General features: G+C 41.0%; 1 protein-coding gene across 1 annotated transcript; it reads right to left on the reverse strand.

Annotated features, from left to right (window-relative positions):
• Positions 1 to 873: 873 nt before the first annotated feature.
• Positions 874 to 14,351, reverse strand: LOC138310176 (N-acetylneuraminate (7)9-O-acetyltransferase-like). Its single transcript, XM_069251297.1, has 4 exons — positions 14,258 to 14,351; positions 12,436 to 12,556; positions 1,641 to 1,749; positions 874 to 1,020 (listed from the first exon to the last, which is right to left on the reverse strand). Exons 1-4 carry the CDS (start codon positions 14,325 to 14,327, stop codon positions 874 to 876), a joined length of 447 nt encoding a protein of 148 aa, XP_069107398.1. The 5' UTR covers positions 14,328 to 14,351.
• Positions 14,352 to 15,749: the final 1,398 nt, after the last annotated feature.

A 15,749-nucleotide genomic window follows, 5' to 3' on the forward strand; every position in this document is an offset into this window, starting at 1 on the left:
TTTAGAGACCCCTGTAAAGTATCTCATTGTTTATACTCATTTAAGAGGCCCCTATAAAGTACATCATGGTTTATACTCACTTTAGAGACCCCTGTTAAGAATCTCATGGTTTATACTCACTTTAGAGCCTGTTAACTATTTCATGGTTTATACTCACTTATAGAGACTCCTGTTAAGTATATCATGTTTTATACTCACTTTAGAGGCCCCTGTTTAGTATATCATGTTTATACTCACTTTAGAGACCCCTGTTAAGTATATCATGATTTCTACTCACTTTAGAGACACAGTTAAATATGTCATGATTTCTACTCACTTTAGAGACCCCTATTAAGTATCACATGGTTTACACACACTTTAAGAGACCCCTGTTAAGTATCACATGGTTTATACTCACTTTAGAGACCCCTGTTAAGTATCACATGGTTTACACACACTTTAGAGACCCCTGTTAAGTATTTCATGGTTTATACACACTTTAGAGACCCCTGTTAAGTATCACATGGTTTATACACACTTTAGAGACCCCTGTTAAGTATATCATGGTTTATACACACTTTTGAGACCCCTGTTAAGTATCACATGGTTTATACTCACTTTAGAGACCCCTGTTAAGTATCACTTGGTTAAGTATACATGGTTACACACACTTTAGAGACCCCTGTTAAGTATATCATGGTTTATACACACTTTAGAGACCCCTGTTAAGTATCACATGGTTTACACACACTTTAGAGACCCCTGTTAAGTATATCATGGTTTATACACACTTTTGAGACCCCTGTTAAGTATCACATGGTTTATACTCACTTTAGAGACCCCTGTTAAGTATCACATGGTTTACACACACTTTAGAGACCCCTGTTAAGTATATCATGGTTTATACACACTTTTGATACCCCTGTTAAGTATCACATGGTTTATACTCACTTTAGAGGCCCCTGTTAAATGGTAGATCAGTATGACTAACTGCATCCATCCTTTCCATTCATCTGTCTGGTCTCTGTGTAAAACTACCGTCTGTAACCAATCATAGTACTTCAGTCTATAACATATCACTAAATATCACTTGTCAGTATTCAGCCATTGTATAAACCCTACGTCTGAATTTATCTTAAAAGGGTAACTACATAATTGTATAATTATGCTTCAAATGTTTAGGTAAAATTTTTTTAATGGATTTGTAAGTGGCTAAAACAAAGTTGTGTTTTAAAAGGTGAATTCAACAACTGTCCATAATTATCAAACTAATAAGAATTTTTGTGATTCATTAATAACATTTCTTAAAATTGACCCCAAATTTACCCAGACATTACACAAAGATATGACTAAGGAAAGCAAGTACTAAATTAAATTTGCTAATTTCCTTTTGTGTACGATTTACTTACTAATATACAAATCTTGCGATCATAGTTTTATTTCTATGAATTAATATGTATATAGAAATCCATTCAATTTTTAAATCTGTGAATGTGTTTTGAAATTAATGAAAATTGTAAATATTTTTTTACAATGTTATCATTATAATTGTATTAACAGCTAATTCATAACCTAAAATATATTAATCTTTTAGTAAATAGATAAGAGACAGATGAATTGAAAAATTTCCAAAGATCCACAAATTTTTATACTGAATTTACCTGATCTGTGCTCTCGGTGAAGAAGAAACCCAATATCATAATGTATGCGAACGGCAGGATAAAGTTCACATGGGTGTAGTATTTGTTTTCTTTCATGAAGAAATTGGTTCTGAAAATTATAAGAATGATTCATATCAACACGTACTTAATATGTTTTTGTTTTATTTATTAATTGTGAAAAAACAAAATTTATCGAAAACAGGATTAAAATTAGTATTCTAAAATTTGAATTCAATCAACATTCAATGACCTTATATCTTCTGAATTACTGTCTCATGAAGAAAATTTAATGGTTCAAATTTTAAATCAGGACACATGATAACAGACAAAAGACTAAATAAAAGACGAAATGTTACATTGCAATATTATGGATCTCCAGACAGCCTACATTTCTATTATGGAGTGCAATTTTTAATTCCTCAGATTATTAGTGTCCGGATTACCGTACGTGTATCCACTTATTTTACTGTACAATGAATATTTGCTAAGAAAATAAATAATCGCTTAAAACCAGCCATTATATAATATAGCATAACATAATTCTGTTTAAAGCTAGATACACACAGAGGCCATAAAACAGTTTAGTGAGGCCCAGAGGATCCCGAGCTACACTGACTGGGCTAACATGATTCTGTTGTAAGTCAGATACACACAGAAGTCATAAGACAGTATAGTGAGGCTCAGAGGAGCTACACCGACTGGGCTAACATGATTCTGTTGTAAGTCAGATACACACAGAAGTCATAAGACAGTATAGTGAGGCCCAGAGGAGCTACACGGACTGGGCTAACATGATTCTGTTGTAAGTCAGATACACACAGAAGTCATAAGACAGTATAGTGAGGCTCAGACGAGCTACACTGACTGGGCTTACATGATTCTGTTGGAAGTCAGATACACACAGAAGTCATAAGATAGTATAGTGAGGCCCAGAGGAGCTACACTGACTGGGCTAACATGATTCTGTTGTAAGTCAGATACACACAGAAGTCATAAGATAGTATAGTGAGGCCCAGAGGAGCTACACTGACTGGGCTAACATGATTCTGTTGTAAGTCAGATACACACAGAAGTCATAAGATAGTATAGTGAGGCTCAGAGGAGCTACACCGACTGGGCTAACATGATTCTGTTGTAAGTCAGATACACACAGAAGTCATAAGATAGTATAGTGAGGCCCAGAGGAGCTACACTGACTGGGCTAACATGATTCTGTTGTAAGTCAGATACACACAGAAGTCATAAGATAGTATAGTGAGGCCCAGAGGAGCTACACAGACTGGGCTAACATGATTCTGTTGTAAGTCAGATACACACAGAAGTCATAAGATAGTATAGTGAGGCCAAGAGGAGCTACACTGACTGGGCTAACATGATTCTGTTGTAAGTCAGATACACACAGAAGTCATAAGATAGTATAGTGAGGCCCAGAGGAGCTACACCGACTGGGCTAACATGATTCTGTTGTAAGTCAGATACACACAGAAGTCATAAGACAGTATAGTGAGACTCAGAGGAGCTACACTGACTGGGCTAACATGATTCTGTTGTAAGTCAGATACACACAGAAGTCATAAGACAGTATAGTGAGGCCCAGAGGAGCTACACCGACTGGGCTAACATGATTCTGTTGTAAGTCAGATACACACAGAAGTCATAAGACAGTATAGTGAGGCTCAGAGGAGCTACACTGACTGGGCTAACATGATTCTGTTGTAAGTCAGATACACACAGAAGTCATAAGATAGTATAGTGAGGCCCAGAGGAGCTACACTGACTGGGCTAACATGATTCTGTTGTAAGTCAGATACACACAGAAGTCATAAGACAGTATAGTGAGGCCCAGAGGAGCTACACTGACTGGCTAACATGATTCTGTTGTAAGTCAGATACACACAGAAGTCATAAGATAGTATAGTGAGGCCCAGAGGAGCTACACTGACTGGGCTAACATGATTGTGTTGTAAGTCAGATACACACAGAAGTCATAAGATAGTATAGTGAGGCCCAGAGGAGCTACACTGACTGGGCTAACATGATTCTGTTGTAAGTCAGATACACACAGAAGTCATAAGATAGTATAGTGAGGCCCAGAGGAGCTACACCGACTGGGCTAACATGATTCTGTTGTAAGTCAGATACACACAGAAGTCATAAGATAGTATAGTGAGGCCCAGAGGAGCTACACGACTGGGCTAACATGATTCTGTTGTAAGTCAGATACACACAGAAGTCATAAGATAGTATAGTGAGGCTCAGAGGAGCTACACTGACTGGGCTAACATGATTCTGTTGTAAGTCAGATACACACAGAAGTCATAAGATAGTATAGTGAGGCCCAGAGGAGCTACACAGACTGGGCTAACATGATTCTGTTGTAAGTCAGATACACACAGAAGTCATAAGATAGTATAGTGAGGCCCAGAGGAGCTACACAGACTGGGCTAACATGATTCTGTTGTAAGTCAGATACACACAGAAGTCATAAGATAGTATAGTGAGGCCCAGAGGAGCTACACTGACTGGGCTAACATGATTCTGTTGTAAGTCAGATACACACAGAAGTCATAAGATAGTATAGTGAGGCCCAGAGGAGCTACACTGACTGGGCTAACATGATTCTGTTGTAAGTCAGATACACACAGAAGTCATAAGATAGTATAGTGAGACTCAGAGGAGCTACACAGACTGGGCTAACATGATTCTGTTGTAAGTCAGATACACACAGAAGTCATAAGATAGTATAGTGAGACTCAGAGGAGCTACACAGACTGGGCTAACATGATTCTGTTGTAAGTCAGATACACACAGAAGTCATAAGACAGTATAGTGAGGCCCAGAGGAGCTACACTGACTGGGCTAACATGATTCTGTTGTAAGTCAGATACACACAGAAGTCATAAGACAGTATAGTGAGGCCCAGAGGAGCTACACCGTCTGGGCTAACATGATTCTGTTGTAAGTCAGATACACACAGAAGTCATAAGATAGTATAGTGAGGCCCAGAGGAGCTACACCGACTGGGCTAACATGATTCTGTTGTAAGTCAGATACACACAGAAGTCATAAGACAGTATAGTGAGGCCCAGAGGAGCTACACTGACTGGGCTAACATGATTCTGTTGTAAGTCAGATACACACAGAAGTCATAAGATAGTATAGTGAGACTCAGAGGAGCTACACTGACTGGGCTAACATGATTCTGTTGTAAGTCAGATACACACAGAAGTCATAAGACAGTATAGTGAGGCTCAGAGGAGCTACACTGACTGGGCTAACATGATTCTGTTGTAAGTCAGATACACACAGAAGTCATAAGACAGTATAGTGAGGCTCAGAGGAGCTACACTGACTGGGCTAACATGATTCTGTTGTAAGTCAGATACACACAGAAGTCATAAGACAGTATAGTGAGGCTCAGAGGAGCTACACCGACTGGGCTAACATGATTCTGTTGTAAGTCAGATACACACAGAAGTCATAAGATAGTATAGTGAGACTCAGAGGAGCTACACTGACTGGGCTAACATGATTCTGTTGTAAGTCAGATACACACAGAAGTCATAAGACAGTATAGTGAGGCCCAGAGGAGCTACACTGACTGGGCTAACATGATTCTGTTGTAAGTCAGATACACACAGAAGTCATAAGACAGTATAGTGAGGCCCAGAGGAGCTACACCGACTGGGCTAACATGATTCTGTTGTAAGTCAGATACACACAGAAGTCATAAGACAGTATAGTGAGGCCCAGAGGAGCTACACCGACTGGGCTAACATGATTCTGTTGTAAGTCAGATACACACAGAAGTCATAAGATAGTATAGTGAGGCCCAGAGGAGCTACACCGACTGGGCTAACATGATTCTGTTGTAAGTCAGATACACACAGAAGTCATAAGATAGTATAGTGAGGCTCAGAGGAGCTACACCGACTGGGCTAACATGATTCTGTTGTAAGTCAGATACACACAGAAGTCATAAGATAGTATAGTGAGGCCCAGAGGAGCTACACTGACTGGGCTAACATGATTCTGTTGTAAGTCAGATACACACAGAAGTCATAAGATAGTATAGTGAGGCCCAGAGGAGCTACACTGACTGGGCTAACATGATTCTGTTGTAAGTCAGATACACACAGAAGTCATAAGATAGTATAGTGAGGCCCAGAGGAGCTACACCGACTGGGCTAACATGATTCTGTTGTAAGTCAGATACACACAGAAGTCATAAGATAGTATAGTGAGGCCCAGAGGAGCTACACTGACTGGGCTAACATGATTCTGTTGTAAGTCAGATACACACAGAAGTCATAAGACAGTATAGTGAGGCTCAGAGGAGCTACACTGACTGGGCTAACATGATTCTGTTGTAAGTCAGATACACACAGAAGTCATAAGATAGTATAGTGAGGCCCAGAGGAGCTACACTGACTGGGCTAACATGATTCTGTTGTAAGTCAGATACACACAGAAGTCATAAGACAGTATAGTGAGGCTCAGAGGAGCTACAACTGACTGGGCTAACATGATTCTGTTGTAAGTCAGATACACACAGAAGTCATAAGATAGTATAGTGAGGCCCAGAGGAGCTACACTGACTGGGCTAACATGATTCTGTTGTAAGTCAGATACACACAGAAGTCATAAGATAGTATAGTGAGGCCCAGAGGAGCTACACTGACTGGGCTAACATGATTCTGTTGTAAGTCAGATACACACAGAAGTCATAAGATAGTATAGTGAGGCCCAGAGGAGCTACACCGACTGGGCTAACATGATTCTGTTGTAAGTCAGATACACACAGAAGTCATAAGACAGTATAGTGAGGCCAAGAGGAGCTACACTGACTGGGCTAACATGATTCTGTTGTAAGTCAGATACACACAGAAGTCATAAGACAGTATAGTGAGGCCCAGAGGAGCTACACTGACTGGGCTAACATGATTCTGTTGTAAGTCAGATACACACAGAAGTCATAAGACAGTATAGTGAGGCCAAGAGGAGCTACACTGACTGGGCTAACATGATTCTGTTGTAAGTCAGATACACACAGAAGTCATAAGATAGTATAGTGAGGCCCAGAGGAGCTACACCGACTGGGCTAACATGATTCTGTTGTAAGTCAGATACACACAGAAGTCATAAGACAGTATAGTGAGGCCCAGAGGAGCTACACGACTGGGCTAACATGATTCTGTTGTAAGTCAGATACACACAGAAGTCATAAGATAGTATAGTGAGGCCCAGAGGAGCTACACCGACTGGGCTAACATGATTCTGTTGTAAGTCAGATACACACAGAAGTCATAAGACAGTATAGTGAGGCTCAGAGGAGCTACACAGACTGGGCTAACATGATTCTGTTGTAAGTCAGATACACACAGAAGTCATAAGATAGTATAGTGAGGCCCAGAGGAGCTACACTGACTGGGCTAACATGATTCTGTTGTAAGTCAGATACACACAGAAGTCATAAGATAGTATAGTGAGGCCCAGAGGAGCTACACCGACTGGGCTAACATGATTCTGTTGTAAGTCAGATACACTCACTATAGCTATTAAGATAGTATAGTGAGGCCCAGAGGAGCTACACCGACTGGGCTAACATGATTCTGTTGTAAGTCAGATACACACAGAAGTCATAAGACAGTATAGTGAGGCCAAGAGGAGCTACACTGACTGGGCTAACATGATTCTGTTGTAAGTCAGATACACACAGAAGTCATAAGATAGTATAGTGAGGCCAAGGAGGAGCTACACACTGACTGGGCTAACATGATTCTGTTGTAAGTCAGATACACACAGAAGTCATAAGATAGTATAGTGAGGCCCAGAGGAGCTACACGACTGGGCTAACATGATTCTGTTGTAAGTCAGATACACACAGAAGTCATAAGATAGTATAGTGAGGCCCAGAGGAGCTACACTGACTGGGCTAACATGATTCTGTTGTAAGTCAGATACACACAGAAGTCATAAGATAGTATAGTGAGGCCCAGAGGAGCTACACTGACTGGGCTAACATGATTCTGTTGTAAGTCAGATACACACAGAAGTCATAAGATAGTATAGTGAGGCCCAGAGGAGCTACACCGACTGGGCTAACATGATTCTGTTGTAAGTCAGATACACACAGAAGTCATAAGATAGTATAGTGAGGCCCAGAGGAGCTACACTGACTGGGCTAACATGATTCTGTTGTAAGTCAGATACACACAGAAGTCATAAGATAGTATAGTGAGGCCCAGAGGAGCTACACTGACTGGGCTAACATGATTCTGTTGTAAGTCAGATACACACAGAAGTCATAAGATAGTATAGTGAGGCCCAGAGGAGCTACACTGACTGGGCTAACATGATTCTGTTGTAAGTCAGATACACACAGAAGTCATAAGATAGTATAGTGAGGCCCAGAGGAGCTACACTGACTGGGCTAACATGATTCTGTTGTAAGTCAGATACACACAGAAGTCATAAGATAGTATAGTGAGGCCCAGAGGAGCTACACTGACTGGGCTAACATGATTCTGTTGTAAGTCAGATACACACAGAAGTCATAAGATAGTATAGTGAGGCCCAGAGGAGCTACACTGACTGGGCTAACATGATTCTGTTGTAAGTCAGATACACACAGAAGTCATAAGACAGTATAGTGAGGCCCAGAGGAGCTACACCGACTGGGCTAACATGATTCTGTTGTAAGTCAGATACACACAGAAGTCATAAGATAGTATAGTGAGGCTCAGAGGAGCTACACTGACTGGGCTAACATGATTCTGTTGTAAGTCAGATACACACAGAAGTCATAAGACAGTATAGTGAGGCCCAGAGGAGCTACACTGACTGGGCTAACATGATTCTGTTGTAAGTCAGATACACACAGAAGTCATAAGACAGTATAGTGAGGCTCAGAGGAGCTACACTGACTGGGCTAACATGATTCTGTTGTAAGTCAGATACACACAGAAGTCATAAGACAGTATAGTGAGGCCCAGAGGAGCTACACCGACTGGGCTAACATGATTCTGTTGTAAGTCAGATACACACAGAAGTCATAAGATAGTATAGTGAGGCTCAGAGGAGCTACACTGACTGGGCTAACATGATTCTGTTGTAAGTCAGATACACACAGAAGTCATAAGATAGTATAGTGAGGCCCAGAGGAGCTACACTGACTGGGCTAACATGATTCTGTTGTAAGTCAGATACACACAGAAGTCATAAGATAGTATAGTGAGGCTCAGAGGAGCTACACTGACTGGGCTAACATGATTCTGTTGTAAGTCAGATACACACAGAAGTCATAAGATAGTATAGTGAGGCCCAGAGGAGCTACACTGACTGGGCTAACATGATTCTGTTGTAAGTCAGATACACACAGAAGTCATAAGATAGTATAGTGAGGCCCAGAGGAGCTACACTGACTGGGCTAACATGATTCTGTTGTAAGTCAGATACACACAGAAGTCATAAGACAGTATAGTGAGGCCCAGAGGAGCTACACCGACTGGGCTAACATGATTCTGTTGTAAGTCAGATACACACAGAAGTCATAAGATAGTATAGTGAGGCTCAGAGGAGCTACACTGACTGGGCTAACATGATTCTGTTGTAAGTCAGATACACACAGAAGTCATAAGATAGTATAGTGAGGCCCAGAGGAGCTACACTGACTGGGCTAACATGATTCTGTTGTAAGTCAGATACACACAGAAGTCATAAGACAGTATAGTGAGGCCCAGAGGAGCTACACCGACTGGGCTAACATGATTCTGTTGTAAGTCAGATACACACAGAAGTCATAAGACAGTATAGTGAGGCTCAGAGGAGCTACACCGACTGGGCTAACATGATTCTGTTGTAAGTCAGATACACACAGAAGTCATAAGATAGTATAGTGAGGCTCAGAGGAGCTACACCGACTGGGCTAACATGATTCTGTTGTAAGTCAGATACACACAGAAGTCATAAGATAGTATAGTGAGGCCCAGAGGAGCTACACTGACTGGGCTAACATGATTCTGTTGGAAGTCAGATACACACAGAAGTCATAAGATAGTATAGTGAGGCTCAGAGGAGCTACACTGACTGGGCTAACATGATTCTGTTGTAAGTCAGATACACACAGAAGTCATAAGATAGTATAGTGAGGCCCAGAGAAGCTACACTGACTGGGCAAACATGATTCTGTTGTAAGTCAGATACACACAGAAGTCATAAGATAGTATAGTGAGGCTCAGAGGAGCTACACTGACTGGGCTAACATGATTCTGTTGTAAGTCAGATACACACAGAAGTCATAAGATAGTATAGTGAGGCCCAGAGGAGCTACACGACTGGGCTAACATGATTCTGTTGTAAGTCAGATACACACAGAAGTCATAAGATAGTATAGTGAGGCCCAGAGGAGCTACACTGACTGGGCTAACATGATTCTGTTGTAAGTCAGATACACACAGAAGTCATAAGACAGTATAGTGAGGCCCAGAGGAGCTACACCGACTGGGCTAACATGATTCTGTTGTAAGTCAGATACACACAGAAGTCATAAGACAGTATAGTGAGGCCCAGAGGAGCTACACTGACTGGGCTAACATGATTCTGTTGTAAGTCAGATACACACAGAAGTCATAAGACAGTATAGTGAGGCCCAGAGGAGCTACACGACTGGGCTAACATGATTCTGTTGGAAGTCAGATACACACAGAAGTCATAAGATAGTATAGTGAGGCTCAGAGGAGCTACACTGACTGGGCTAACATGATTCTGTTGGAAGTCAGATACACACAGAAGTCATAAGACAGTATAGTGAGGCCCAGAGGAGCTACACTGACTGGGCTAACATGATTCTGTTGTAAGTCAGATACACACAGAAGTCATAAGACAGTATAGTGAGGCTCAGAGGAGCTACACCGACTGGGCTAACATGATTCTGTTGTAAGTCAGATACACACAGAAGTCATAAGATAGTATAGTGAGGCTCAGAGGAGCTACACTGACTGGGCTAACATGATTCTGTTGTAAGTCAGATACACACAGAAGTCATAAGATAGTATAGTGAGGCTCAGAGGAGCTACACCGACTGGGCTAACATGATTCTGTTGTAAGTCAGATACACACAGAAGTCATAAGATAGTATAGTGAGGCTCAGAGGAGCTACACTGACTGGGCTAACATGATTCTGTTGTAAGTCAGATACACACAGAAGTCATAAGATAGTATAGTGAGGCTCAGAGGAGCTACACTGACTGGGCTAACATGATTCTGTTGTAAGTCAGATACACACAGAAGTCATAAGATAGTATAGTGAGGCCCAGAGGAGCTACACTGACTGGGCTAACATGATTCTGTTGTAAGTCAGATACACACAGAAGTCATAAGATAGTATAGTGAGGCCCAGAGGAGCTACACTGACTGGGCTAACATGATTCTGTTGTAAGTCAGATACACACAGAAGTCATAAGATAGTATAGTGAGACTCAGAGGAGCTACACAGACTGGGCTAACATGATTCTGTTGTAAGTCAGATACACACAGAAGTCATAAGATAGTATAGTGAGGCTCAGAGGAGCTACACTGACTGGGCTTACATGATTCTGTTGGAAGTCAGATACACACAGAAGTCATAAGATAGTATAGTGAGGCCCAGAGGAGCTACACTGACTGGGCTAACATGATTCTGTTGGAAGTCAGATACACACAGAAGTCATAAGATAGTATAGTGTGACTCAGAGGAGCTACACTGACTGGACTAACATGATTCTGTTGTAAGTCAGATACACACAGAAGTCATAAGATAGTATAGTGAGGCCCAGAGGAGCTACACTGACTGGGCTAACATGATTCTGTTGGAAGTCAGATACACACAGAAGTCATAAGACAGTATAGTGAGGCCCAGAGGAGCTACACTGACTGGGCTAACATGATTCTGTTGGAAGTCAGATACACACAGAAGTCATAAGACAGTATAGTGAGGCCCAGAGGAGCTACACCGACTGGGCTAACATGATTCTGTTGTAAGTCAGATACACACAGAAGTCATAAGATAGTATAGTGAGGCCCAGAGGAGCTACACTGACTGGGCTAACATGATTCTGTTGGAAGTCAGATACACACAGAAGTCATAAGATAGTATAGTGAGGCCCAGAGGAGCTACACCGACTGGGCTAACATGATTCTGTTGGAAGTCAGATACACACAGAAGTCATAAGATAGTATAGTGAGGCCCAGAGGAGCTACACTGACTGGGCTAACATGATTCTGTTGTAAGTCAGATATACACAGAAGTCATAAGATAGTATAGTGAGGCCCAGAGGAGCTACACCGACTGGGCTAACATGATTCTGTTGGAAGTCAGATACACACAGAAGCCATAAGATAGTATAGTGAGGCTCAGAGAAGCTACACCAACTGGGCTAACATGTGAATTAGGTGTCCAGGTTACTTTCTGATGGTCTAAAACCATACATTCCAACACTTGGGAGGTATGGGGAACACCATCAATGCTTATTAGACACAAATCATCATTAACTTAGTACGAAGAATTAATAAAATTAAAGTCAAACATATCACAAATTTAAAGTAAGCACACATCATTATCAAACATATTGAGAATTTGATCAAACATATCGAGATCTTGATAAAAGATACTGAAATCTTGATCAAAATGCTGATCTTCAAGGTTTTAAACAATGTAAAGGGAGAGAAAACTAATAATTCCACACCGCAGCATTACGAAGAAGTTTTCTATAAATAGAACTACATTTTCACACTTTATAAACCAAACTGATGGTACCTGTCACAGATATAGAAATACGCCATTATGATCCCAAACTTGGCAAGGGAGGTAAGTACATCAAAACAAGGCTGGTAAGGTTCTGTTACACTTGAGTTCTGGCCATTCCTCTGTCCATTTTCTGAAAAAACAAATCATGCAATATCTTAATCAAGCACTGGTCTTCTTATATTTTATAAGCATTGTTGTGGGACCAATATTGGGTTACATACATAGTATCATTTACAGGACCGGTGTACATTTAGTATGTTTACTTTTTTATAACATTAAGAGTTGATTTAAATATATAGACAAGAGTTATGATATTATTAAGTAATTGCTAAATTCGCGGATCCATCCAGAATCGTTAAAGTTCATACCTCACAGAATTTATCGAAGTCATGGTTTTACATATTATCCTGTTGTATGAATGACACTTTGAAATGCTACAAAGATAATTCATGAAAATAAAACCCCACAAATGAGTTCAAAACAGTGAACATGAAATTTTACATCCGCGAGACAACTATACAATAGTGTGTTGTTGATGTACAAAACTGATGGAATCAGAAACTATTAATTTATAATACAGTGGACCCTCGATAATCCGGACATCTTCGTTCCCAGTCTAAACCGTCCGGATTACGAGTTTTCCGGACTGCCGAATTCCGTGCTCTTAGTCAATTAAATTGTCACGTACGAGTTACTCCCCTTGACCTTGTAATCGATGACAGGTTTTTATGTAATATACGTGTATTATAATCAATACTTCGTTTGTTATGTTTTATAGGTATTGATATATCATTACGTTAAGAATAATAAATAAACGTATTTCTTTTTCAAAATACGAAACCTAAAGCCATAGTTAATTATATGCTATGTATGCATATAGCTACGTATCCAACTCTTGATCTGTCGTATGGCAAATTGCCTAACCAAAGATCAATGTCATCTACGTTCTTGGCATAAAAAACTATGATAACAATAGTTGTGAACACTTTAGGATCTCATATAATTGTTATTTTGGATAATGTGTGTTTTAATGACAATCTCTACAAGTCTTTGCTTTCTGACTTACAGACGTATGTAACAACCACGCGCCCGTTCACGTCTAACTTCGTGCACAATGTCACACACTTTATGGCATGTGCCGGGCGCCGTAGCCTTTATATCTTATACCACAGGCGATGAATTCGAATAGATTTACATACATTTAAAATTCTTATTAATTTTGTAAGTATTATCTCACTTTATTGTATCTGATACTCATATCGATATATTCTGCATGTGAAACATGTAAGGTATCTACAGCTTACGTACCCGTACCCAAGCTCAAACTTCATGTTTAAAAAGCGTGTGGCTAAAAATATATATTGCGTATCTCAATCAACACTGAAGTTTGATCTCCTATAGAAAACCAATGAACCGTTACATGACTGCATGTACCCGTGTGAAAGGTGTTCAGGTAAACGCCCGTGGCTATGACCTGGCAGCCGTCGTTATGACAACACGCTCAGTGTCAAATGATAGTGTGTATTGTACACATGACTGAGATGGCCTTGGATTTTCTCGGCACGTGGCGACAACAAATTGTCCAGATTATTGCGGGAATTAATTAACGAAAATTACGTTCCGTTCCCAAAATGGAGTTCCGGATTCGGAATACGAATTTCCGGACTAGTGAGTATAAATAACGTTACGGAAATCCGTTCCCTGACATTTCCGTCCGGATTGTGAGTTTTCCGGACTATCGGTGTCCGGATTATCGCGGGTCCACTGTACTGTATCAGAGCAATGGTGTGACATTTCTTTAACATTCCTTTATTTTTTTGTTTTTCTTTACCTGCACGAGCCTTTACGCTGATACGACGGAGTCTTTTCCTGTACATCATCAATGCAATGGCTGACACCATACTGAAATCCACCAAGTATATTGATTACATGGTATATTTATCAGACAACACCTTGGTACACCATAATCATATGATTTGTATGACAAATTCATTCCTCATTTAATTAGTTCAGTATTGTTTTTAGGACATAGAGCTTTATTTTTTCATTTGATATGTGCAAAAGCCAAGAGGCTGCAAACATATGTCATGTTAAAATATAATTGATAAATGTGATGATGGTCACTTTAACATAGAATGCCCAAAACTTGTTAAGTACAACATAATCGACATGCACTAGGCAGGGATCAATCATAAACACTAATAAATCAGAGCTAGATTGATCCCTGCTTGGCCTACCTTAATACTTGTGTGGAATATAGACATGGAGCTACATACTTACCAGACAAGGAAGAAGGAGGCGACAATGATCTGTAGAGTGGTGGCGACCTCCGGACTACATGGAGCTACATACTTACCAGACAAGGAAGAAGGAGGCGACAATGATCTGTAGAGTGGTGGCGACCTCCGGACTACATGGAGCTACATACTTACCAGACAAGGAAGAAGGAGGCGACAATGATCTGTAGAGTGGTGGCGACCTCCGGACTACATGGAGTTACATACTTACCAGACAAGGAAGAAGGAGGCGACAATGATCTGTAGAGTGGTGGCGACATACTTACATACTTACCAGACAAGGAAGAAGGAGGCGACAATGATCTGTAGAGTGGTGGCGACCTCCAGACTACATGGAGTTACATACTTACCAGACAAGGAAGAAGGAGGCGACAATGATCTGTAGAGTGGTGGCGACCTCCAGACTACATGGAGTTACATACTGTAGTGGTGGCGAGACTACATGGAGCTACATACTTACCAGACAAGGAAGAAGGAGGCGACAATGATCTGTAGAGTGGTGGCGACCTCCAGACTACATGGAGTTACATACTTACCAGACAAGGAAGAAGGAGGCGACAATGATCTGAGAGTGTGGCGACCCAGACTGTATAGTGGTGGCGACCTCCAGACTACATGGAGCACTGTGTATAGTGGTGGGACATACTTACCAGACAAGGAAGAAGGAGGCAACAATGATCTGTAGAGTGGTGGCGACCTCCGGACTACATGGAGCTACATACTTACCAGACAAGGAAGAAGGAGGCAACAATGATCTGTAGAGTGGTGGCGACCTCCGGACTACATGGAGCTACATACTTACCAGACAAGGAAGAAGGAGGCAACAATGATCTGTAGAGTGGTGGGTGACCTCCGGACTACATGGAGCTACATACTTACCAGACAAGGAAGAAGGAGGCAACAATGATCTGTAGAGTGGTGGCGACCTCCGGACTACATGGAGCTACATACTTACCAGACAAGGAAGAAGGAGGCACAATGATCTGTAGAGTGGTGGCGACCTCCAGACTACATGGAGTTACATAC

Source organism: Argopecten irradians, chromosome 16, assembly GCF_041381155.1.
Source record: "Argopecten irradians isolate NY chromosome 16, Ai_NY, whole genome shotgun sequence".
NCBI classification, from domain to species: domain Eukaryota; kingdom Metazoa; phylum Mollusca; class Bivalvia; order Pectinida; family Pectinidae; genus Argopecten; species Argopecten irradians.